This window comes from Gorilla gorilla, chromosome 2 (assembly GCF_029281585.2).
Source record: "Gorilla gorilla gorilla isolate KB3781 chromosome 2, NHGRI_mGorGor1-v2.1_pri, whole genome shotgun sequence".
Lineage (NCBI taxonomy): Eukaryota > Metazoa > Chordata > Mammalia > Primates > Hominidae > Gorilla > Gorilla gorilla.
In genome coordinates, this window is record NC_086017.1 from 197,367,075 (window position 1) to 197,394,615 (window position 27,541).

Sequence of the window (27,541 nt, forward strand, 5' to 3'; positions counted from 1 at the left end):
TTTTCGACTTTATCCTAAAGAAATAATTTTTAAAAGGCAGATGAGCCTTTTTGTGCCCTGCCAGATGCTTAACCCAGCATTATTTAAAATAATGAAAAGCTGGAAATATCCTAAAGGTCTCATAATTACCAAAAGGCTAACTGTAGTACATCCGTCTGATGTAACGTTAGGTGGCAATCAAAAAGATATTTATAAGACTATCCAATGGCATGGGAATGTGCTCATGATACAATGCTAAGTGAAAAAACAGAATGCCATTTCGATGATATGTTATGATTTCAGTTTTATATAATAGATCTTTGATGGGAAGTAATTTCACTAACCTGTTAACAGAGGTTGGCTATAGCTGGCAGCAATATGGATTTATTGTATTCTCTGATTTCTACTTTCTGCTGTGTGTTCCAAATTTTTTACAGTGTGCATGTACTAGTGTGATGATCAAGATGAAAGAGTTTAGTAAAAACAATGTATTTCTCCTATCAACTTTTGGTACACAGAAAAAATAGTGAAAAGACAGACAGAGAAAGGGTTAGACCATTTCCTCCTGACTTTGTTCAGAAGTGAAATCATCTGCATCTACTAGGTACACCAAGCCTCACACAGTCACACCCACATCTCCCACATCCCATCCCAGGGGAACACAGCACAGCTTGAGGAATGTCCCTCCTGCATGTGCTATCCCTGAACCTTTCTCATAGGCTCCATTACAAGAGTAACACTCTTGGGCTGGTTTCATGATCAGTAAAAGCTACGGTAAGGTGATGAGGATCGATGGTCATGGACGTAGTGTCCAATGTGCGGGACTCAAATGTAATTCTTACTTCTGGGGTGCGTATGCATTTGGGCTGGTCACTGCAACCAGACCTCAGCCTGTGCCCAGGCTTCTGTTATGATCTCCAGAGGAGCTCACATTCTTTTCCAAATGCTGGCTTCCTCCACTGGGCCAGAGAAGCTATTTTCTTCTCATTACCTCAAACCCTGCTTCTTCCAGGACATAAGTTTTATAGAATTAAAACCCTCTTATCTAATGGTCTCCACTTTAGTAAATGCATTCACAAACTGATAATGATTCATCAAAAGACTGATTCATTCATTTATTCATTTGACCAACATCTACCTCAAGGGCTTTTTGTAAGAATTAAATGACATCATGTAAGTAAAGCTTCTAGTTCAATGCCTGACATATTGTAAATTCAAACTTTAATTAAGTTCTTATTCCATTCCAGATGCTGGGAATCACAAAATAAACTAAAAAGTGTTTGTTGACGTGGAAAGAGGTAGATTTGTTCCCATTCTAGAAATGAGAAACAGCGATTTGGAGAAGTTCTGTAACTAGCCCAAGCCCACACAGATAATGAGGGACTGAATAAGTAGTCAGACTTGGGTCTTTTGCTGGCCAGAGCCCATGCTCTTTCCATCCCGCTCCTCTACCTCACAAGCCGGGGTTTTCCTGTATGGGTAGAAGGAAAATGATAGTACTCTTCAGCAGACTTCTTCATGGAGCCCAAAGGATTGTCAATGTATCTGAAAACACCTCTAGTAGCTAAGTCAGTTAGCTCATCCCCCTTTCTCAGCTACTATTTTTATGGATATAAGAAGTGCATGGACCGTGACTTGGGATAAAGTAATGTTTCTGCTTGGGTTATAGCACCATCATGTGGCTCTTTCCTTTCCACATGATGGTGGCTGCAGAACGTGGGCGTAGCCTTCCTCGTGCTCACCAGGTTTTTTGCTACTGCTACGATTTTCCTGGGAGAGAGTCTGTTTTGCAAATATCCCATTCAGTGATTCCCCAGACTTTTCAGTGGTTGTATGTGGGTTTTGAAAAAGCCCAAGAAGCAATGGACTTTTAAGACATTGATGGGGGCTTTCTCTAAAACCCCAAATAGTAAGTGTTAAAAACTTTTAAAGTACATATTTAAAAATAAGTGCATAAAACTCTTGATTAATAAAACTAAACTTGCATTGGCCACTTTCCTAATACAAATGAGAGTTTTCTACAAGGCTGATCTGGCATTTAGGGGAGACACTTGGGAGAATGCTGAGGAAGTAGATGGGCTCTCCTTCCTCCTGCCACAAGACAGTGGGTCTTTTCCATGCAAAGAGTTGGTGGTATTTTGAACCTCAGCAAGTCCAAAGTAGAACAGAAAATGGAAATTGATTCCCTGTAACTAAAATGTCCCATCTTTATTCCCTAAATGAGAAAAAAAAAATGGTGTTTTGGAACAGCACCCGAGCAGAACTTCCATTTTGTCTTGAGTATAATCTTAAGTGAGTAAAGTCAGCAGAAAGCATATCTAACTTATCTGAGCCCTTCCAGTTCCTGGATCACATGGGTTCTTGTACATAAATCTTCTTGGCAAGGGATCATTGGGTGAGAGGCGTGATGTGAGTGAGTAAGGGGGATGATCTCTGACGCTAGTTCGGTGGATGTCCTTGGGCAAGTTCCTTCATTTCTCTGGGTCTCAGTTTGTAAAACAAAGGGGATCAACCAGGGACCACAAAGATCTTTTCCAGCTTGACTTTCTAGGGTTCTAAGGAATAAGAAGGGGGTCATGTAGATCCTGGTTCCTTGATTTCTCCTTAGCACTTGGAAAGCACTGGACATGCTATGAAATGATTGCAAGATTCATAGTTCTTGAGTTTCAGAAATGGGGGCTCAGCTTTAGTCCTGAATTGCAGAGCTATGAAATGAAGATATTATAGGCAACTTGGTCAGCTAGAGGCTCACCCAGCTGCACTTGCTGCCCTGTTCCTCTCTATGGAATAGTCTCAAAGAGGTATAATCTTTGAGATCTGTAATCTCAAAGTAGTGTTGTCACACAACTGGTGTGACTAGTAAACACTTAATGTCACCATTTGTGCTTCTACTAGTTTTAGTCTTCCCTACCTCATGTATGGAAGTGAGTTCACTTGGTAAATAGGTAGAGAATACAGTAACTGGGTCAGATGAAGGTATATATAACAATCAGTTTCACATTAAGCCTTTACACATATGCCCTACTCTGATCAAATGGGAGACTTGCCTAACACACCCAGAACTTTCTTTCATTTGTGTTTTTAATCAAGCTGTTCTCCAAGCCATAAACTCTCTCTAGGTCTTTAAGGCCACCTGCTCTTTATTCTCAAGAATGGGACATCAAAATCTCATGCATTCTTCAGGGACAAGTCAACACCTTCCAAGGTTTCTTCCCACTGGCCTAACTCTCATGTGTGGGATATTACAAAGTGCAACATCTTTGGTGTCAGAGACAAATCCTCACTCCTCCTTTTGCTCCTTAGGGTCAGAACCTCAGTTTTCCATCTGTATAAATTGGGATAAAAATATTTACCTTATCTGGTTGTTTTGATTATTAAATAAGATACCACTAATGGAAGCCACCCCCACAACAGATCAGTATTTTTTCCTCTCTCCCTTCATTCTTTCCTCTCACCCTTCCTTCCCCAATTCTCTTAGCATTTTTAAACCTAATTTGTTGAAAAGACAGAATTCTTCTTTGAAGTTTGTGGCCCTTTGCCTGGTTGAGTATAAGGTTCTTGCAGGCAGATAATGTGTCTGTATTCCCTCACAGCACGCAGAACAGTATTTTTAAAGTAGTAATAATGTAGTAAATGTCTGTCAAATGAGTATACTTCAGGCACTAATGGATACAAAATAATGTGAATAGAGAGGACTTTGGGGCTGGTCATGGCACGTCTGTTGGGCAGTCTGGAGCAGAAGCCAAAGTGATACGTTGATATTAACATGAAGCCCAATGTTCCTGAATGGCAAGAGATCTCTGAACTCCAGCTTGTTGACTTACAGAGTCATCCATCCCCAGGAGGACCAGCAATGGGATGGTGGTCATCCCTCCGTGGACCCATTCCTGTAGAGACACAAAGCCGTCCCGGTCGTAGTCCATCCCTTGCAGCATCTCCTTCAATATCTGTGGAATCCAAAGAGCAATCATTGTCCATTTTCATCATCGACATGTCTACCTGCCTTCTGCCTCTGCTGTCTTGTTCATCTTGCATTATCTGGTTTGTGTTTTACCCCTTTCCCCTCCTGTTAAGTGTGAATAGAGCAGACTGGGAGTGAGGAGGCCAGGCTTCCAGGTCTGGCTCTGCCCTTGGGCCTTGGGCCAGTCACCCTGACTCTGTGGGCTCTGGTTTGCTTATCTGTAAAAATGGAAATAATATTGTTGTGTTTGTGGCACTGTGGCAGGGATTAGAGAAAATGAATGTAAAGTGAATAACAAAATACCTGACACATAGGAGCCCCCAAATGTAATTATTCTTATAATTCATATTATCTGGTGATGGAGGAAAATCTCTACAATTCTTTCTAATAGAAATCTCTACAGTTCTCTCTAAATTCTTTGACTGATGAATTTCTGCTATAACATTTTAGTTCTGGTGAAAAGATTAGCATGGTTATTTCAGTTATGTCTGCATGTTTTCCTGCTGCCTACATTTTTCCTATCAGAGAGGTAGGAGGTAAAGTGCAGGACTCCAAAGAAGCTGCCTATAAGAAGATGAGTCTGGGAGTACCTGCAGGGTAAACACTCATTCATGTCTTGAGTGTGTCCCCCTCCCATCTTAGAAGCTCACTCCAAAGCCACCCCATCCTTATAGAAACTCACAGGCCTCAGCTCTGTGGGATCCCACTCCAGGTACTGGGCAATATGCAGCATTTGGTTGACAATGCAATCCATCTCCTAGAAAATAGCAAAGGGAGGAAATATCAAAAGGAGACAACCAAAGATGTGTCATTAAGAGCCGAACTCAAAATTAAGCCCAGTGGGAAGAGGGACAGGGCAGGTCAAGAGAAGAAGCTGGTGCAGTAACTGCCATTTTGTGAGGAGCTCAGTTTATTTCTGTCTCGACCACAAAGCTCACGAGAAGCACAGAGCATGCGTAAGCTGGAGGTATGCAAAAAGCTCATAAACACTGACTTCCTCCTGGACCCACCTTCCTTCCCTTATTCTGTGTCTTAACTTGGAAAGCATAGAAAGCACTCCTATTTTTATCCCTCTTTGTGATTATAGCTTCCACAAATACTTACAAACCAAGGCAGGTTTCTCCTGTCACTTCTTATCACTCATCCCCACAGCTGTAGCAACTTGGGATCCATCTCTCAACTCGAGGCCAGTTTCTCTTGCATGGAGGGTTACTGTGTGTGTCTTAGCTCAGGTACCATGATTTTGATTCCTTTTGTTATCTCCTCTGTTTCCTTTTTACCATGGTCCAGCCCTTAGCCCAGCCCCCAGGAGTCCGTGAACAGGAAACTCATAAGGAATATGTTTACTTGATGACTGAGCCTTTTGGTACTGAGGCCAGGCTCCATCTAAAACCTCACAGAATTGTTGGCTGCCAATAAGTCAGTGTTCTGAGAGCCCCGCTGAAACACACCAGACTGAAGAGGCATTTGGTGTCAAAGTTAGCACCATTTAGGCACCAGCTAAGATGTTCACAGTAAGATTGCTTTGGGAGGACATAGTGGTAGACTGAAGCAAGGTTCAAAAGTGTTACCTCTGCCAGATAGAATGCCGGGTCCAAATAGCAAGCTAAAACCCAGCAGGGATTTTAAAAAATTGTATTTTATTTAAGTTAAAAAACAATCCATTGCAAAACTACAGGATAGGCCAGTAGATGAGGGTAAGAAAGTGGGCACAAAGGTGGGGAAAGGTTTTGGCAGAAGTTCCAAAAGAAAAGAGCTTGTGAATCTCTGGTTGGGTCCAAGATTTAAAGAGAAAACGTATTTCAGGAACCAAGAATTGGACTCAGTCTTGGGCTATGTAAATAGAAGCAGAGTTGGCAGATTTAAAAAAGAAAAAGTTCCTCTGAGGTCTTCCTGGTCAGGCCACATTTGGATGCTTAAAGAGTCATAGGGGACGGATTCTGTTCTGTGCCACATTTCAGGAATGGCATTTACAAACCAGAGCTTGTCCAAAGTGGATATTTAAGCCTGCCTTATGAGAACCAGTGTAGGAATAGAGAAATTTTAGCTTGGAGAAGATTTTAGGGGAGATGTGATAGCACCTTCAAATACTCGAAGGCCTATTGTATGGGATAGGTATTCCATTTGTCCTGGCCAGGTATGGGGGACAGAAGGAAGCAGAGGGATGCAGGGAAGGGAGGAGTTGAGGACTGGCTTATTTTGGCCTCCCTGTTGGATTGGGGGAGAAGGGGAGCAGAAGCAGGTTTTGAGTTGAAAACGATTCCCCACCACAAAGAGGAGTGCCTGTGTTCGAGAAGGAAGCCCTCTCCAGCAGTCACCCCCAGCAGTGGAATGGCTGTCTTAAGGTAGGAGTCCATATGCCAGGGATTCCAGGTGAAAGGTTGAATCAGATAACTCTTTTGAGATTTGCTTCAGTCTTCCAATATTACCTTTAAAACGTATCTGGAATTTAACAATTTCTTACTACCTGCAATGATTCTACCCTGTACAAGTCTACACCATTTCATGCCTTGATTATTTCAATGGCCTCCTAACCAGTATCCCTGCTTGCATTCCTTCTGTCACCCAGGCTGGAGTGCAGTGGCGCCATCTTGGCTCATGGCAACCTCCACCCCCTGGGTTCAAGTGATTCTCCCATCTCAGCCTCCCGAGTAGCTGGGACTACAGGCGCCCGCCACCACACCCAGATAATTTCTTTTGTATTTTTAGTAGAGACGGGGTTTTGCCATGTTGGCTAGGCTGGTCTCAAACTCCTGACCTCTGGTGATCCGCCCACCTCAGCTTCCCAAAGTACTGGGATTATAGGCTTGAACTACTGCACCCAGAGTACAGTGATTCTGTTAAAACATAAGTCAATCACATCACTCCTCTGCTCAAGATCGTCAATGGTTCTCCATTTCTCTGGAGTAAAAGATACACTTTTTTTTTTTTTTTTTTTTTGAGACGGAGTCTCCCTCTGTTGCCCAGGCTGGAATAAGTGGCACGATATTGGCTCACTGCAACCTCCACCTCCAGGGTTCAAGCAATTCTCCTGCCTCAGCCTCCTGAGTAGCTGGGACTGCAGGTGTGTGCCAACATGCCCGGCTAATTTTTGTATTTTTAGTAGAAACGGGGTTTCACCATATTGGCCAGGCTGGGCTCGAACTCCTGACCTCGTGATCTGCCCGCCTCCCAAAGTGCTGGGATTACAGGCAAGAGTCACTCACCCGGCCAAAGATAAACACTTTTAATCACCTATAAAGTTTAATAAGATTTGCAAACTCCCCACTCTCCTACCCCCATCCCATGACTTCTCTGATCTCATCCCCTATTACTTCCTCACTGTGATCTCATCTGTTTACTCATTCTGCTCCACTCACACTGGCCCGGAATGAATCTTCTAACATCCTAGGGACCCTCAGGACCCTCACACTCACTGTTCTTTCTCCTGGAAGGCTCTTCCCCTAGAATTACTCCCTCACCTTCTTCATGCCTCTGTTCAGATGCCCCCTCCTAGAGAGGCCTTCCTTGGCGACCCTTGCTAAAGCTTCAACTTCTTCCAACATTTCCTTTCCTTTATTTTTCTTCTTAGCACCCATCCCTACCTGACACGTTTTTACTATGCTGCTTAGTATCTGTGCTTGGACTAGAATGAAAGCTTCGTGAGGGCATGGAACTTTGTCAGTTGGCTACACTGCCATACCCTCAGTGCTTAGAAGAGTGCCTGACATAATGCAGATACTCAGTAAATATGTGTTGACCACATGGTTGAGAATCTGTGATTCTCTGGATGTTTCCTCAAATGACCCAACCCGCAGCATTGCAATGTGACTGGAGGGATCCCATAGAGGCACCCTGGGGTTTAGAGGGAATTGGGATGATTCAGTTTGTCTAGTGGACTTCTTCCCTTCCTTCCTTCCTCTGGTCTGACTCAGCCCCATGCATCTCAACCTCAGGGCCTTCTTGTTAATGAGCCCTATCTCTGACATTGATAGTCAGGACAACAGGGCCTGTCTGACTCTGTTTGCCTTTTTCTCTTTCCATTCTTCCTTTTACTCCACGAGCCTTGATCGATCCTTGCCTGTTCCTGAAGGGGTGAGGGTGAGTCTCAGGCTTTCTCAGGTGCAACGGGATGGGAACATGTACTTAGAGCAGACAGAACCAGACTCCTAGGCTAGTGCCCTGGAGTAGGAGAAGCAGCCAAGAGTGACGGCAAAGCACATCAGCAGTGACCAGCAGCCTCCTTCCTTGCAGATCAGCAGTGACCAGCAGCCTCCTTCCTCACACATCAGCAGTGACCAGCAGCCTCCTTCCTCTCAAATCAGCAGTAACCAGCAGCCTCCTTCCTTGCACATCAACAGTAACCAGCAGCCTCCTTCCTCATGCCCTTTTCCCTTGGTCTTATTGCCTCCCCCGCCCTCTCCTCTTGGCCTCAGGACTCCTGCAGGAAATTGCAGGAGGCGCTTGTGAACTGAATGGGAAGTTAAACTAGGTGACATGCTAAAGCATCCCTCCATCCTGAGATTTGATGATCCCAGGCTTCTAGAGTGAAAAGGTAAGCTGGCATTCACGCTCTGCAAGGCCGGCCCTTTGGAAATAGCAGGTGGAGAGGTCCTAGTCGGATTTCCTCAGCCTGCATCGAGACATTGCTATTACTACAAAGACGGAACTGAACATTTTCAGATTCTTCCTCTGCTTGCTCCCTGCTCCCCCAGCCTTTCTCAGGTCCATGAGGGATATTTAGAGTGAGAACTTACCGCTTGGTCCAGGAGACCGTTCTCATCTGAATCATAGAGGCGAAACATGACTGTAAGAAACACAGAGGTAAGCCTTGAGGTGTCCTCTAAGAAGCGCGGATGGCTGAAGTTTTGATGCTGCCAAGTTTTTACATTAGTTCTGTCACCACTGTGACGAAGGTTATGGCAGCCAGCTCTCCCTCCCTCTGAGCACAGAGTCTGACTTCCTTACAGAGAGGCTGGGCCAAAGGAGGAGAACCACCTGGCTTCTGGACCTGTCTAAGCAATACCTATGTGGCTGCTGAAGTCCAGGTCATGAGTGTAATTCCCTGGGGAGCATGAACACATTTCAGCATCACTAGAACACAACCTAAAGCAAATGCCCAGCTGAGGATGGGGCAGAGGCACCAGAATTTTTCTTCTATTGAGCATAGAAAGTGTAGAGTTAGGTAGATTTAAATCCTAGGACTGCCCTGCCACTTCTGGGGGGTGCCCAACAAGTTACTTAACTTCTTTGAGCTCAGCTTCCTTATCTATAAAGTGGAGAGAATAATAGTTGGTTTCTCCTAGGATTATTATGAAGATTAATGTATAACTGATAGGCCAAATCAACTGGGCTTAGAACATAGAAAGCACTCAACAGATGTTACTAATTTTTATTTTCCTTTTCAAATGAACATTTATATATGGCATTTAACATATAAAAGGTACTGTCCTATAGACTTTCTCATTATTGCTTAATTCTCAATAACGCTATGGGGTAGTTATTACGGAAGCCATCTTTTCCTTTTTCTAAAGGTATTCGGAAATACGCTATTCAGAAACATCTTCAATCACATTCTAACTGCAGGGAAGTGATGTAGGATAAGGAAGATCTGGGAGAAAAATCTGGACAAGGGACTACATATTTACTTATGGGACCTGGAAACCTATGTTTTACTCAACCAAAAGGCAAAGATCCTGTCTGTGGTCTCATAAGTCAGCATGGCAGGAAGCAGAGATAAGCATTTCTTCATTTTCCTGCTATTCTTTTTTTTTTTTTTTTTTTTTTTTTTTTGAGACAGAGTTTCACTCTTGTCGCCCAGGCTGGAATGCAATGGCGCCATCTTGGCTCATTGCAACCTCTGCCTCCCGGGTTCAAGCGATTCTTCTGCCTCACCCTCCTGAGTCGCTGGGATTACAGGCATGCGCCACCACACCCGGCTAATTTTTTATTTTTAGTAGAGACGGGGTTTCTCCATCTTGGTCAGGCTGGTCTCAAACTCCCGACCTCAGATGATCCACCCGCCTCGGCCTGCCAAAGTGCTGGGATTACAGGCGTGAGCCTCTGCGCTCCCTGGCCTTTCCTGCTATTGTTTAAAACCCTTCATCATGCCTGCTTTCTCTGCGGAGCACCCATTGACTGATGCGGTGCAACCCCTTGGGGCACGTACCAGCCTGGTCCCCTTATTTCTGCTAAGTTGTCCTTGTGTCATCATTTCCTCCTAGATGTTTTAATGTCTCTGCACCTTGTGTTTTTTTCAGGGGTGCATCGCTGGTCAAAGTCAAAGTCCTTTAAAGGTAGGGTCATGGGCTTTCGATTCTTTGTGATTCCTCAGAAGGTCCCAGTCAGAGGCATGCATTGTATACTGCTGACTCACCCAGCAGATGGTTGAATGACATAGAGGACAGACCTTTTCTGCTAGCATTATTCCAGGACTCTGGGCCTAGGCGACTCTCCAACACTGACCTCTCTCTGGTCCTATTGTGCATGAACAATAGAACTAGAAAGGCCTGAGTAAGCATCCTTATTTTAGCAGTGTAACGTTGGGCAAGTCTTTTAACCTTCTTGTGCCTTCCTTCTAGGTTACAATGAGGTTAAAATGAGAATGCATTCAAAGTACTTAGCAAATAGAAGGTGTTTATCGATGATAGTTGTTATTATTGCATTGGCAATAGGTGTGGGATTTCAGGCTATTATTTCCAAAAAATACATGTTTGGTTTTTAAAAAGAAAAGTTTAATCTGTTTTCAGTCCTTAAAGTTAAGGAAGGATATAAATTGATATGGTTTAATAAAAAGCAAACCAAAATGAAAACTCTATATGACCAAGTTTCTGTAACAAAAAATTGCAGGCCGGGCGCCATGGCTCACACCTGTAATCCCAGCAATTTGGGAGGCCAAGGCGGGCGGATCACCTGAGGTCAGAAGTTCGAGACCAGCCTGGCCAACATGGTGAGACTCCGTATCTACCAAAAATACAAAAATTAGCTGGGCGTAGCAGCGGGCACCTGTAATCCCAGCTACTCGGGAGACTGAGGCAGGAGAATCACTTGAACCTGGGAGGTGGAGGTTGCAGTGAGCAGAGATCACGCCACTGCACTCTAGCTTGGGCAACAAGAGCAAAACTCTATCTCAAAATAAATAAATAAATAAAGGAAAAAATTAGAAAAGATGGAGAGGGATCCAAAAGATTAAAAGAGGGTAAAGAGACATAATAACCAGTGGTGATGTATGAATTTTACTCGGATCCTGATTCAAACAAACAATTAAACATATCTAAGATAATTGGAAAAATGTGAATACTGACTATTTGATAATAGCAAAAGGAATCATTTTCTTTAGCTGTAATGATGGTATTGAGGTTATATTTAAGAAGAAGAGTCTGCAATTTTAGAGGTACATACTGAAATATTTACAGATTATATGATGCCTGGAATTTGCTTCAAGATACTCTGAGGCAGAGGGAATGGTGGGAGGTATAAACACAACAAGATTGACCATGAGTTGATAATTGTTGAAACTGGATGATGGGGCCACGGATGTTCACTGTACTCTCTACTTTTATCTTTGAAATTTTCTCTAATAAAAAGTTTTAACATTTCTTTGCATGGTCATTATAAGACTCAGTTGGAGAGTCATTAATATAAAAAAATCTGTCACCTTCTCTTTGGTAGTCACTAACAAATACAATGCCTGAAACTCAAAATCCAGCTAAATGCTGGAAATAATTTGATGTTTCACTTTTAACATTAGCTAGAAGAAAACAGAAATCTGCAACATTTGCCACCAAATTAGCACTTAAGACTTGCAATTGTTAACACTTCAAACCTATGGGAGAGATTTTAAGCTCAGCTAATGAGCAAACTGTTTCACTTTATTTTTGGCAAGAGTTAACCTTTGGCAGACTTCCCTTGCTTATGTTTAAGTTTTGTTGACTAGTCTTATTATTAACTGGAATTTTGACTTTGGCTGTAACATGTACATTTTTTTCCCCTTACTGTCTACTTAAGTTCCCAAGAGAAGCAAAGACAATACAGATTTTTTAACAAGGTCCTGTCATCTCCTATTTTTTTAGAAGTATGTCTGTAGGCTCACAGAAGCCAGGGAAACCATCACTGGACTGAATCATCTACAAGACTGCAGGCTGTTTCAGCCACTGTGAACTTTCTGCCCCCAGCTCTTACTCTCCTCCTGAAGACATGTTTTTAAAACCTACTTTAGTAGCACCACGAAACTGAGCTCAACTCCTTTAATTAACTGGTCCCCTCGTTCTCTAGAGGCCAAGAATCTTGGGGTAGGGGGGGCATAGGTAGAGAAATGGACAAAGCCTTATCAAGACAGAGGTTGATGAGATCTCAAGAAAAGAATATTTCCTCATAGTTAAAGAGTTGCCTGGGCACGGAATAGGGGAAGGAGGACAGATGTTGAATATCTTTCTTTAAAAAGTCTGTTAAGAGGAGGTAGCAGTTTTCTGAGTAAAGGCTTTCAGGAAGTCCTGCCAGCAAAGCAAGGAAGTCTTGACTACTTGATGGGACCCCTTCCCCTTTCCAGATTCTGGTTCTCAATACCTGGGTTTCAGATGCCCTTCCCATGTGATACACAACTGGTAATATGTCCCAGGGTGGATTCTAGGAGTTGTTCATATCACTGCTGGTAACAGGACAAAGAAACCTCCCCAAAGAGGCAGGATGCATATCCGTGATATCAACTCAATCTCCAGTGTGTTTAGGAATAATGGATAGAACCCCAGATCCTTCTCTAGGAAAAAGCTGAAGCCCCTTGACAGGGTGAGCACTTACACTCCAGCTTATCCTGAGGCCTCCCCGTCTCCAGCAGGGACAGGTAGCACACAACATCCTTCAGGTACACCACTGGGGATTCTGAGCTTGAAGACCGAGGGACAGGGGGTTCCAGGGGGGTCGCAGCCACTTGGTCTTCAGTTGGTGCTTGCTTCTCGGCCATATTTGATTCTGCAATGAACAAAAGGAAAACATCCAAGGACATTTTCTGTTTAGTAAATATTAACCCCTCTTTGTTACCCCATCCTTTTCATGGTAGAGGCAAGAATTCTGTAGAAGTGTCTTCAAAAGCTTTGGTTACATAGATGTGGCCAAATTAGTGGCCCTAGAAATCCAACTTGTGGAGTTCATATTCTCTGAAGGGGTCCCATGCTGACCCCTTTAAGAGTCTATTTCCCTTGCAGGAAATTCACCTATACTCTGAATATTCAGAAAAGATGATAGTGATTATTGGTAATATCAATAATCAACAGGTAAATGTCATTTGGCCTACTTTTTTGGGAACATACCCAACTTGTAGAAGTAATTTTGGCTGGGATTTCAAAATGGTAAATGGCCAACAGTCATTTCTCAATAGACCTTGCAATTTTCTTTTCAAACACATTTAAAGACACATAAAGGATGAATATTCAAAAGAGAAAACCGGGATTGATAATCAACGAATCTCCAGAAACTAGGAAGAACTCAAACTAACTGCAAGTCTAATCATTTGGATGAAGAAAATGCAGAAAGTGGATTATTGTACCACAAGAATGGGGTAAGTTTTCCCTTTAAAATTTCTCCTTTCTAAGGTAGGAAAACACTTTGTCTCTTCCACACTCTGTCCTGTGGTTCAGAAATATAAGCTCTATTACTAACAAGAAAACTGGGCACCCCTGTTTTCCTGTGTGAATTCTATTTTTTGAGACACTTTGAGTGCTATCTTCCCTCTCTACCTCCATGCTCATCAGAAATGATCTCTTAATATCTACTAGGAGTGTACAACTCACAGAAAACAACTAGCCAGGGAACAAAGGGAAGTTGGACAGTGGAAAATCCAATGTTTTAGGTGTTGTTTTATTATACCACCAAGTAACAAAGTACTGAAGGTAGAGGCAGTGGGAGAGACAGCCTTGATCGTAATGTCTGTTGAGGAAGGCAATGTTACCTGTACACTATTCATTCGGAGAAACAAATAACCAAGCAATGGGAGTAAATGTTCCATTTTAGGCAATTAGGGCTGTGCTAGATGAAAGCCTTCCAGGTTCCAGGGATTCGGTTGTGGGTCTGAGAAGGGAGTTAACCATCATCCAGATGGACAATAGGAGAAACCAAATGTCACTGACACAATTTGTATATTACAGAGGGCCTCATGAAGAAACCAAGATGGAGCCTATGAAATGCAGCTGCAAAGTAAGGAAAGAAAGCTTCATCCTGAGGTCTCAGAAGACCAGATTTTCAAAAGTAATTTTTTACTGGACAAGGCCCTTAGCGGGATGCAAGAAGATATCACCTCTATTATACAAAAGCAGAAAGCCTCAGGGTTCGACAAGTAGAGATGAAAATACAATAGGATGAGATAAAGACAGGGATAGTGAGATAGGGGAGGTTGTAATAAAATTACATATTTAATGAAGTATTAAGATTGTCACTGGAGGAAAACATGGGAACAGGCCTTTGTACTGTGTAGTCCATTACACCCAAAGTTATTGCTAGGTCCTCATATTATTCATCAATTAAAACACTATCAGTGACTTCTACCTTGACTAAAATGGACTAACAGAGACCAGATTTACCCTCTCACCTAAAACAGTGACAAAACTGGACAAAATGTATGAAACAATGGTTCACAGGACATTATATTATCAGGGAGGACCAAACACTGATCTCTGAGAAGATGAGTTGACTCCTACAACTGCCACATCAGACTGTTTGGAAAGAGCTTCTAGGCCGCAGCACAGAGAAGGGGAAGCCAGGCCAACCCTGGAAGTCTCTCTGAGTGGAGGTGAAGCTGGAATCTGGAGCCCACAGTGGCTAGGGTTCACAGAGCAGGCACTGGAGAGGAGGGGATGCACAGAGAGCTAGCTCTGAATGTGTGTAGAAGGTCCCCTTTGAGTAACAAGCAGAGAGTTCCCTTCAATTATTCAGCTGAGTAGTAATTAGCACACTTGTGGAAGGAAAACACCTAAGGCTAAGGCTGGGGAAAGAACTAGGATTAGAGGGAATAATCCCTGGAATGCAAAGAGAACCAGGAGTAATGCCTGTTCCCACCAACCAGGGTAGAAAGCCCCCATAATTTGTGAATCATCGATAGAGTATTCAGAAACATTTTTTCTCAGTAGTGAGTAAATGCCTTTCTGGTCCTGTCCAGTGAAGCTTAAAAGATAGATCCAAAAAGATCAGACTGTTTCCAAGTAACCTAACTGTACCTAAAAACAAAGCTCAGGACTTTGTAGGAATGTGAAAATCCAGTACTCAACATTTAGTGAAGAGGCACCATAAATTCTATACAAATTCTTCCAGAAAATTTAAGAGGAGGGAATCCTACACAACCCTTTTGGTGAGGCCAGCATTACTGTAAAGCCAAAAACAGACAATGACATGATAAGACATGAACATGCAAGTCAATATCCCTTATGAACACAGAGGCAAACGTTCTTAATATTTTAGCAAATTGAGGCTCATAATATGTAAAAAGAAATTAAATAAGACCAAATAAACAATTAAGTACATGAAAAGATACTCAACATCATTAAAGCACAAGAATATTTATAACACTTTTATTTATGATAATTATAAATTGGAAGCAATCTAAATGTCCATCAGTAGGTTAACAGACGAACAAATTGTGGAATATCTATGTATTAAAACACTAATCAGCAACTAAAATATGTGAACTATTGATACATACAAAATGGATAAATCTCAAAATTATTACATGGAGTGAAAAAAGGCAGACCCAAAAGAGTAGATAGTGTATGATATCATTTATATAAAATCTAGACAATGTAATTTAATATATATGGCAGAAAGCAGATCAGTAGTTGTATGGGGATGAAGGGTGGGCAGGTAAGGAGGGTGGAAAAAAGGGATTACAAAGAAAACTTTTAGAGATGATGGGTATATTCATTATATTAATTGTGGTACTAGTTTTACAGGTATATACATGAGTCAAAACTTATTAATTATACACTTAAAACATGCAATTTTTTGCCAATTTACAACTCAATCCTTGGATCTTGAACCATTTCTCTAGTTTTCACTGAAGTCTACTGCTCACTCCTGTCATAGAGATGCAGGGGTCCAGGAAGGCTGAGAGGTACTGACACTGTCTCATTAGTGTCCTTCCTCTTCATTCTGCTTTATATGAAATAGCCCTGACCTATGGCCATCTGAGTACGTCCCTCAGGTATCACCAGTAAAAAATGCCGACACCCTTTTCCGGATCACAGAGGTTCTGTCCTGGTGCCATGTCCTAAACCCTTTCATGTGACGGCTCTTGGGCAGACCTGACTTGTTCCACTTTCTCCCTTGGTATCTGTGTTACTTGTTCCCTTCCAGTGGGGCAGTGTGGCATAGTGGGAAGAGCACCAGGCCAGGCAGCAGAGGACCGTGATTCCACCGCTGAGTTTGTGTTCAACTGTGTGTGATTTAACACACAAAGTATGTGTGTGTGATTTAACACAAGCAGGCTTACTCCACCACACTCAACCTCAGTTTCCTCATCTGTTTAAAGCGGGGATTGCATTAAAATTGATGTTTACCCGAAGTCTTGAATTACAGAAATCATTCTAGTAAATGACTTAACTAAGTGAAGAACAAAACTGGGTCCCAAGGCTGGGCACAGTGGCTCATACGTGTAATCCCAGCACTTTGGGAGGCCGAGGTGGGTGGATCACCTGAGGTCAGGAGTTGGAGACCAGCCTGGCCAACATGGTGAAACACCGTCTCTACTAAAAATACAAAAATTAGCTGGGCATGGTGGCGGGTGCCTGTAATCCCAGCTATCCAGGAGGCTGAGGCAGGAGAATCACTTGAACGCGGGAGGCAGAGGTCGGGAGGCAGAGGTTGCAGTGAACTGCGATTGTGCCACTGCACTCCAGCCTGGGCAACAGAGCGAGACTCCATCTCAAAAAAAAAAAAAAGAAGAAACTGGGTCCCAGATTATCTATACAATACAGTCTGATCCCAATTCTGTAAAAAATTTATAGAAAAATCTACAAGGAGATTACACACACACACATGTAATTGCATTGGTGAAATTATGGATGATTTTATTGTCCTTTTTTAAAAACACATTTTTTAGAGCACTATAAAATTCAGAGTAAAACTAGAAGAGGATCCAGAGATTTTTCACACATCCTGCTTCCCTACACATGCATAACCTACCATGCCTCACTCCCCCACCAGAGTGGTACATTTGTTACAGCTGATGAATACATCAACACATCATTATCTCCTGAAGTCTATAGTTTGCATTAGGGTTCACTCTTGGTGTTCTACATTCTGTGGGTTTGGGCAAATGTACAATGACATGCATTCACCATTATAGTACACAGAGTAGTTTCGCTGCCCTAAAAATCCTCAGTGCTTTGCCTATTCATCCTTCCCTTCCCCTGACCCTTGACACCACTGATCTTTGTTGTTTCTTTATTTTTTTGTGTCCTTCAAATTTCTTACAATGTGAGTGTATTACTTTTATAATTTGGAAAAACTAACACAAAATACTGGGGGACTTTCCTTGAGATTTCAATATTCCAAGTTGCTGAAACATCTCGACAGCCTGAGAAACTAATGAAACACCAGGACACTGAAGTTCTCCTTGTTCATCCCAGTTAGTCCTGGGCCTTCATGAAGGGAAAGGTGGGCTCAGCCTTTCCTGAGCTGACACTCTGACAGTGATAGATTGTTCAGGCCTCCTAGCCGAAGTCTGGACCCTGAAAGCCCCGCTCTTCTGTCTTTATGGCTCTGGGAATGAAGTGGGCTTTGCTAGATTTGAGCTTGGAGACTGATCTGATAGGCCTAGACAGGCCACATGAAATAAGAATCTAAGCTCTTTCCCTGGCTTCCACCTGGGCAACAGGAAAAGGTTGTTCTTTTCAGCAGATGGCCTGATTGAAGGTGAGTCCAGGACTTGGCTCTTCCTTGCCGGCAGAGGCCCCTCTCTGTGGTGACTGCCTGGTCCTATAATTCTTGTTTCTGGTGAACAGGGACATCTAATTAAGACATCTGTGGAAGAGGGCCTAGCAGGAAAAGGTTTTTTCCCTTAAATCTCAAGTGTCAAAAGAAGATAAAAAAATGCTGTATACCTCCTTGGGCCAAGAGTCAGATAATTGCCCTTTCATGATTTTACTATAGGGGGCTGATTTTTCCCATACACAAGGAAAATGGTACATCACAAAATCACTTCTCCAGGAGGAAATCTCTGGAAGTTTCTCTTTTAGACCCAGAATGATACAACTATTGCAAATACGCATGGAGGTCAAATAAGTCAGCTAATTTCCGTTATCATCATTGATCATCTTTTCTCAAATATCACATAATGACATATCCCCAATAAGTTCTTCCTTGGTACCTCAGAAACATTAGCCACTAAAACACAACCTGCCCAGACAATTTGGAACCTCAGTGAATGAATTGTATCTTCTTCTAGGTTCCTCTTGAAGTTCCAGATAAAATAAACCCTGTCTCTACAAAAAAAGAAAAATTAGCCTGGCATGGTGGCATGCACCTGTAATCCCAGATACTCAGGAGGCTGAGACAGGAGAATTGCTTGAACTCAGGAGGCAGAGGTTGTGGTGAGCTGAGATTGCACCATTGCACTCCAGCCTGGGCAACAAGAGTGAAACTCCGTCTCAAAAAAAAAAAAAAAAAAAGTCTCTAGGTAAATAATTTGGGGCAGGATGCTTTTCACCACTGAGTTTCTTGCTGGGAGTTTAAAATCTCAGAGCTCCTAGTTTCACCCTTTCCTCCCTAGTATGAGAATGATCTATGCCTGAATATGCCTCCTCTAGTCCATAGAAGATATAAGAGTTATCTGTGCCTTATGTCCATTTCACCAAGGCGCTATGGACTAGCATGGCTGAGTGGCGTGCTGGGCAGGGCATGGACGAACCAGCACTTTTGTGGAGTCTTGGCCTGCTGCTGTCCCTGAAGCCTTCGGGAAGGCACAGCTGCTCCTCATCCTTGCTTTCTGGTGCTCTGTGCATGGAGTTTGCTGAGCTTATGATCCAGGGGTAACTGTTTTTCCCCAACCATGCTCTGCTTTCCATCTATCATGACCTGTTTATCTCACCAGTCCTCAGTTAAACACTGAAAACTCGATAATCCTTCCAGTTTCTCTTTTTGCTGTGACAGGAGAAAAGATTAGAACTACACTGAAGAAACTCTCTCTTCAAGGTCCCTGTTGCAATTAGTTCCCCTTCTCCTTCAGCTGTAGTACCTCTAATCTATCTTGTTTTATACATATTTAAAATATAGGCTGGGCGGGGTGGCTCACACCTATAATCCCAGCACTTTGGGAGGCCGAGGTGGGCAGATCACGAGGTCAGGAGATCGAGACCATCCTGGCCAACATGGTGAAACCCTGTTTCTACTAAAAATACCAAAAATTAGCTGGGTGTGGTGGCACGCCCCTGTAGTCCCAGCTACTCGAGAGACTGAGGCTGGAGAATCACTTGAACCTGGGAGGCGGAGGTCTCAGGGAGCTGAGATCGTGCCACTGCACTTCAGCCTGGTGACAGAGCGAGACTCCATCTCAAAATAATAATAATAATAATAGTAATAATAATAATAATAATAATAATAATAATACTGCATTCTTTTTCCCCTGGGCACATCCTAAGAACTGGAATTCACCTTTGGATATCTATAAAGCTTTTCAATAAAATGATAATGCACAGTAAAAAAAAAAAAAAACGGTCTGACTCTCTGAGTCTTTGTATTGAAAGCTTCAGGAATAACCTGGGAGAAAGAAAGCCCATGAGAGATCTTTCATGAGAAGAGGATGCCCAGGTGACACACTTGGAGACTGAGGTTGCAGGCTGAAGGAGATAATGGCAGACCATACTGAGTTTAAAGAATAGAGTATACTTCTGTGCTGGGTGCGGTGGCTCATGCCTGTAATCCCAGTGCTTTTGGGTGGATCACTTGAGGTCAGGAGTTTGAGACCAGCCTGGCCAAGATGGCAAAACCCCGTCTCTACTAAAAAAGTACAAAAATTAGCCAGGCGTGGCAGCACACTCTTGTAATCCCAGCTACTCAGGAGGCTGACGCACAAGAATAGCTTGAACCTGGGAGCTCGAGGCTGCAGTAGGCTGAGATTGTACCACTGCACTCCAGCCTGGGGGACAGAGCAAGACCTTATCTCAGACAAAAAAAAAAAAAAAAAAAGTATACTTCTGGAAGGTGGCCTGAATAATAAATGCTAATATTTATCAAACATTTACTGTGTGCCAGGCACTATTCTAAGCGTTAACATATCTAACTCACTTAACCTTCATAACAACATTTGTTATCTCACTTAGGGACACTGAGGCACAGAGACATTGTTCAAACATGCCCACGGTTACAGACCTAGGTAGTGTTGGCTCTGGGAATCAAACCCAGGCATCCTGGCTCCTTAAGCAACATGCTCTGTTGCCTGATCCAACTTGAGTTGATAGTACTCAGGACATTTGTATTGAATATGAGAATAGAAATTAAGTATGGTAACCTTCACCTCTCATTTTTGTGGGAGCTTCTGGCCTTGGGCCTGGCCAGCCAACAGCAGAGAGGAATGGCTTCCCATTGATAAATGTGTCAGGGAAGATTCCACATCTCTCACAGCCCAACAGTGGGCCTATGGGCAGCAGGCACCACTACAGCAGCTCCGCTGAGAGTGCAGCCTTGCTCATTCCACAGGAACCAACCACACCACCAGGACCACTGTGTCCTCTCTCTCTATAGGAAAGACTGCAGGAGTTTTGAGGTTGGATGATTCTGGATTGAATCCCTGGCTCCACAGGTCACACCAGTGGTATATAATCTCTTAAGGCCTCAGTTCCTCATGTGTAAAGTGGTGTGATTGTGAAGCTTAGATGAAATGTGTAATGAGCAGATGCCTGGCAAATATATCTTCAAGACCATTTGAGCTGGCTTCCTTTGCTAACTTATTAGCAACTCCTCAACTTATTCAAAATAGTGTATATATGTTGTTGGAAGTCAACAAGGGCACATTTTTACCCTCTTGCTCTGTTCCTCTCCAGACATCCACTGGTAGAGTCATCTGCACCTCAGCCTTACAGCCACAGCCACCTCTCTCTGTCTGTCTGTCTGTCTGTCTGTCTCTCTCTCTCTCTCTCTTGCGCGCGCGCACACACACACACACACACACACACACACACACACACACACACACACACACACTCTTCCCCTGAGAAGGCTCTCCACTTTCTGGGCAGGCAGACATATCAGAGATAAACATCTAGCAAGCTGTCCCAAGTCCTGACCTGCTCTGTTCTAGGGCAAGTGAAGCAAAAACCTTTACCCAGCCTCAGAATCCCAGAACATTCAAATGACAGGAGCCCCAGAGATGGAGGTTCTGAAGGCCACAGGAGGACCAGATCTGCATAAGATTGCACAATTATATGAAGACAGCACTGTTGGTTAGGTTTCCCCACTTCTCCCCAAGGATGAGGTATTCCCTACTTTTCCCACAAGTCTTATATTCTAAAGACTCACCAGTATCAGGGGCACAGGCCTCGTCTGCTTTGGTGGCATTATCTGCATTCTGTATATTAGTATCTGAGGAACAAAAAGAAGATTTAAAGACCAGCCCAGGCCCTCCAGCTTCTTGGAAGGGCAGGTACAGTACCTCCCTATGGGACCTGGTTTGCCTTGATTGTGTCTGTGTCTCGGGGTTATGTGTCAGCTGGGTTCGTGCTCGCTTATTGGGATTGGCTGTGTCTCTCCCATTATAGCCCAAGCTCCAGGAAGACAGGGATCTTGGCTTCCCTCTCCTCTAACACTTCCAGGCTAGTCCCAGCCTGGACACAGAAGCTGAATGTGCTCCATCCGTGGACCGTCAGCCTTTGCTAAAGGCTCTCTTCCCCCACCATACATTATTTTGTGTCTCCTCCTTCCCCATCCTGCTCTTTGATCCATAGTGGCAGGAATTATGCCTCCTCTTTATTCCTCCTGCTGAGAGGTTCATCAGGGCTTCCTGTAAGGCACTATGAGGAAAGGCATCCATGTCCCTTTGTTCATATTCGCACCCATGGGGCAGTTACTATGTTCAGGGGACCCTCTAGGAATGCAGTCTGTGGCTGTGGCAGGGGATGAGAGCTCCACAAGGTCTTCCCATCTTGGGGAAAGCTCTGTGTACCTGCGCTGTTGGCCTCACTGTTGCTGGCTCCCTCCGTCGGGTGGTCAGAGGTCTCGTGTCTGGGCTTCTGGCTGAAGGCCAGGAAGAGGTGAGTGCTCAGTGGCTGGGGAAGGTCCACCTCCAGGTACGCCCTCATGAACAGCTTGAAGACATCATAGCTAATCGGCTGAGAAGGGGCAAAAGGGCAAAGTCAGTGGAGAGAAGCAAAGGGACAGAGAGGAAGAGAGAAGGAAAAGGAATAGAAAAGCTGGCAGGTGAAAGGAATGGAAAGGGAGGCAGCAGGACATGGAGGAGCTGATGGGGACAGGAATGAAAAGGCCAGGGAAGTGATAGAGAATGAGAGGCACAGGGTGCAGGGGATGGGTGTAAGAGAGAGAAAATGCTTCGGTTGCATATTGGGGCTTGGTGGGGCACAGAACCAGGGCAGGCTCCTGTAATAAGAAATGATATTATGTAAATTTAGATAAAAAGGGACATGTTGGAGAGTGAGCCTTGGGAGTGGAGGCCAAAGTGCAGGGCTCTGCCTTAGTCCAGGCCCATGTGAGGGATGTGGCTCTAATGAGCAGGGACAAGATCTGTGCCCTAGAATCCTAGTTAAGATGAAGAAGGATGCAGTTGAAAATATGATGGAAAGAAATAGTTCTTCTGTGGTATCTTGGTTTTCCTCTTGTACCATGACGGATGTGATGCCTGAGTATTCAGGTCTCAGAAAGTAGGAAAGACCTGGAAGAGAAAAGAACAGGCTCCATCCTTCATGACTTTCATAGTCCTGATCTTCCCTGGAAAAACCCTCAAATAACAAGAGGGGTGGGGGATGTGTTTCTGGCTCAGCTGCTTCTCAAAACATGTCCTTGTGAAGGTTTTAGGCACCAGGAGAAGAGCAGGAAGCCAAGGACAGAAGGTAGAACCAAGAGATGTGCCAAAAACTAGACCCTCTTCCTGCTGTGTCTCTCCCAGTACCGCCTGGCTTCTGGTCCCAGGCTGGGAGCAGCTATGCCAGAAAGGGCTGCTGCACTCAGCAAACACTCAACAACAACAGTTTGCAGTGAGTCATCACTGGCTTGTGCTTTGATGGCATCAGATTCTTCATCAAATCGGCAGATGCTCATGGAAATCATTTGAGGAAGCACTACTCTGAGATCTGCTGTGCAGGCTTTTGTGAATAATAGCAGCCATGAGAATAAAATCCCTTTGCAGGAGCCTACTTGATGTACCCATCAAAATGTTGGTAGCATTTAACCCCTTGTCTGTTCTCGGAGATCCGGGAGACGTCCCAGAACCAGAGACTGGCTTACATGTGTATAAACAAGTTTGAGTTCAAAATCTTGGCCTTAAAAGTGAGTAATGGCCTCCCCACCCCACTGGGGGGCTCACAAATAAATTTCTGTTTAGCACCAGGCTTGGCTGTTCTATCCGTCTCCTTTGCAGAGTGAAGGAAGTCTGATTCAGCTGGACAGAGGCTCTTACCAGATTAGGGGAACTCCAAGCAAATGGTGGACTCACATTTCTTGTGACAGCTACCCATCTCTCTGTTCCTTTTCTATCCCTGAGTCTCTGTGTCTCTTTATTTCACACTCTTTCTGTCTCTCTCTGCCTCTATAACTTCATTGCCTCAGAATGTCCCTTCCTCCCACGTCCTCCTCCTTTTTCCTAATATACAATAACAAAATCTTTTCTTCCTCCTCTCTTTTCTTTTTTTCTTCTTTTCTTTCTTTCTTTCTTTCTTTCTTTCTTTCTTTCTTTCTTTCTTTCTTTCTTTCTTTCTTTCTTTTTTTTTTTGAGATAGAGCCTTGCTCTGTCACCCAGGCTGGAGTGTAGTGGCACGATCTCAGCTCACTGCAACATCTACCTCCTTAGTTCAAGTGATCCTCACGCCTCAGCCTCCTCCCAAGTAGCTGGGATTACAGGCATGTGCCACCATGCCCGGCTATTTTTGTATTTTTAGCAGAGATGGGGTTTCACCATGTTGGCCAGGCTGGTCTTGAACTACTGACCTCAAGTGATCTGCCTGCCTTGGCTTCCCAAAGTGCTGGGATTACTGGCATGAGCCACCATGCCCAGCCCCTCTTCTCCAATTGTAACCCACCCACCTTGATCCTTGATTCCATCCTCGCTGGCTCTGATTGCATCTCCAGCATTTTCTTTTCATTTACCTGTAAGTATGTTAAATGTCCACTATTCCAAAGAAATTGCTGTCTACCAGATCTACTGGCCCATCCTTCTCCCCTTTCCTTTCAAATTTCTCCAAACAGACCAGATTAGCCTCCTCATCTCCTTAATCCCATTTGGATTGGATCCTAGCCCATTACCTCTGAAACTGCTTTGTTGAAGGTCACAGATATAATCATCTCTTTTTAGACTGTCTCATCTTTGGCCTCTCTGCAGCATTTCATCCTCTCTTCTTTATGAAACTCTCTATTTTCCATGGAGTTGTTCTGTTTTGGTTCTCTTCATTCTCTACTTTGATTTGACTGAATAATATGGCACTGTTCTTCATTAATTTATTTCTAAAGCTCTTTTTGCATTGTCTTTTTGTACCACTTTAATTGACAAGTAGTATTTTAAAAGGTAGTTTTCAGTTCCAAAGTGTACTATTAATCTCTTTCAGCTAGCATCAAATGAAAACTGTCAGAATAAAATATTTCTGGAAAGCAGACTGTACTAAATGATCTAATAAAAAGAAAGTTTAGTTAAACAGTCTAACATAATGCTGTAAAAAACCAAAGCCAAAAGATCATGAAACAAGATCAGCATGAGATTCAGGAAACCTCGTGACTGGTCTCAGACCAAGCGCATTTCTCCCCTTTTTCCAATCTGTTTCTTCTTCAGCAAATTGTGAGTGCTGAACTAGAAGATTTCAAGTTCTAAACTTCAATTAGCTTGCTCCCTGAAAACCAGCTCCTCTTCTTGACTCCACGATTTCTGTTAATGCCAATGATACCATTATGATCCCAATATTACAGGCTGAGCTTTGAACTGTCAGTTGGCTGAGACTAGTTCTTGTCCCTTCCTTCTGTCCACTGTTCTTCTGCAACATCTGTCACATCCAGACCTTTTCTATGTCCATTGTCCCTGCTGCCATCACCAAAATTCCTGGATTCTGACTTCTGTTCCATACATCTCACCTGGGCCATTGCAATACCTCTCCAAGGCTTCCTTAACCCCATGTCCATCTGTTGGTTTTCCCACCTATCTTGCCTATCCTTGCCCTGTTGATCTTCCTAAAGCACAACTCTGATAAGATTGCTTCTCTTCTCAAAAACTTTCCATGTGGCGGGTGTGGTGGCTCACGCCTGTAATCCCAGCTCTTTGGGAGGCCGAGGCAGGCAGATCATGAAGTCAGGAGATCGAGACCATCCTGGCTAACATGGTGAAACCTCGTCTCTACTAAAAATACAAACAATTAGCTGGGCCTGGTGGCGGGCACCTGTAGTCCCAGCTACTCGGGAGGCTGAGGCAGGAGAATGGCATGAACCCGGGAGGCGGAGCTTGCAGTGAGCCGAGATGGCACCACTGCACTTCAGCCTGGGTGACAGAGCGAGACTCCGTCTCAAAAAAAAAAAAACTTTCCATGGTTTCTAATTGCCCATGGAACTGAATTGAGATTAACTGATGTACTACTGTGTTCTTACACTATACATTATAAAATATTTGCAAAACTAAATTGGCAAGTGGAAATTAGATGAATGTAAATAGAAGGCCTAATATGCAGTGTTCTACAGTCCAGTGGACCATCCTGTGTACTCTCCTAGACCTTTGGTATTCATAGCCTCCAATAATCCCCTCCAGCCTAGATTTGTAGTTACTTCAAGCTCTGAGATGATTCTCGTATTCTCTCCTATTATTCCCCATGTGCGTGTATGCACTCTGTCCATGCTGACCTCTGTGTTCTTTCCTGAGCAACCCTCCATGCACTCTACCCTGCATGAACTGCTTCCATCTCTACATGTTCAAGTTCCAGTCATGCTTTAAGGCCCAACCCAGATTCCACCTTTCCCAGAAGGCCTTATGATCGTCTGTCCCTGAATTTCCCTACTTGGCACCTTTGTTCCTGCCTTGTGACACTCATATGTGCTGCTCTGCATTGATATATAGTTGTTTGTGACAGACCTTGGTTCCTCTACTCAATCCAGAGCTCCTGGAAGTAGTGAGAATGTCTCCTTTCATCTTTGAATCCCCCACACCACCTCACAGGGTTCTTCATAGGTATTTGAATGGATGATGTGTCCTAATCAGTGCACCTGAGGAATAGCCTGGTGCCTGGTCCCTGGATGTCATCAACTACAATGGGATCCATTCAGTCTGTGTATAGATTAAATGGATATATGTATCTCCACTCACAATTTGCTGAAGAAGACACAGATTGGAAAAAGGGGGGAAATGTGCTTTATACATATATATATATATATATATATATATATATACATACATATATTTATGTGTATATATATGTGTGTATATACCTGTATCTATATCTATATATCTATATATCTTGAGCCTCTTAAGTGTAAGGCACAGTACAGTGCTGGGCATCAATGAATTAGGCATGAGTCCATATCTTCAAAGAGTCAGTGTGATATAAGAGGTAAAGATATTGAAATAATTGCAATGTGTGGTCATCAGTGGCGAGTGCCATAGGAAAAGAGCTGACAAACTGTTATGAGAACTTAGAAAATAATACTGATGGAACTCATCCAACCATGCATGTCCCTGTCCTAGAGAACAGGATGCACAGAATAAACCCAGAAGCACAGAACATGCAAACCAGAAGAGTCTGAGAGGGGACTCAGTCTTCTGATGCCCCCGAGGCTCAGGAAATTCAGTGATGAGCCCCAGCGAGCTAGCAGCAGAGTGAAACCAGAAGCCAGACCTCCTGACTCCTAGTCCAGTGCTCCTGCTACTATATCTGTCACAGGGTCCAGAGCTGGCATAGTGCTCCCTGACACTCCCTCCCAGTATCCCATGTTCAGCAGGCAAAGACATGCAACGATGTGCCACACTCTCAAGGTGATATCTGGGTTATACAAAAGTTCTTTAAAAGCACAGCCCAGGAACAGAGTAGCTGCTTAGTAAATGCATGATGAGAGACTAACTAGGGAGTGGCTAGGGGTCATGCCCAAACCAGATGACCAACCACTATGAGGCATGCTGGCAATTCTCTGAGACCTGTACTAACATCCCAGGCACACTCATGGTTCAGGCCAAAGGAACTCTGTTTTCCCCCAGCAGCTTTTATGCAGAAATTAGCTGGGCAATTTGCTCCTGCTGCAACACCCTTAAAGAGAGTGTGTTAATCCTTACACAGACCAAGAAGAGAGGAGAACTAGATGGAGAGCTTAGCAGGCATCCGGCACTTTCATTCTCAAGACAGCAGTGTGGGGAAGAACTGTTACTGTCATTCTGGGGATAAAACAAATTTTGACAACATGAATAACTTGCTGAAGATCATAAAGCGTGTGGCAGAGCTGGGCTTTGTGATCAGG

At 43.6% G+C, this 27,541-nt stretch overlaps 1 protein-coding gene across 9 annotated transcripts in view; it reads right to left on the bottom strand.

Annotated features, from left to right (window-relative positions):
- DGKG (diacylglycerol kinase gamma) overlaps window positions 1-27,541 on the bottom strand; it is a 213,869-nt gene that overhangs the window by 128,248 nt on the left and 58,080 nt on the right. For all 9 annotated transcript variants that reach the window (XM_055382079.2, XM_055382082.2, XM_004038159.5 and 6 more), the window contains 6 exons: window positions 22,059-22,224; window positions 21,416-21,478; window positions 12,716-12,886; window positions 8,677-8,726; window positions 4,623-4,697; window positions 3,804-3,926 (listed from right to left, as the gene is read on the bottom strand). In XM_055382079.2, coding sequence (XP_055238054.2) covers window positions 3,804-3,926; window positions 4,623-4,697; window positions 8,677-8,726; window positions 12,716-12,886; window positions 21,416-21,478; window positions 22,059-22,224 — 648 coding nt within the window. The remainder of the gene's footprint in view (window positions 1-3,803; window positions 3,927-4,622; window positions 4,698-8,676; window positions 8,727-12,715; window positions 12,887-21,415; window positions 21,479-22,058; window positions 22,225-27,541) is intronic.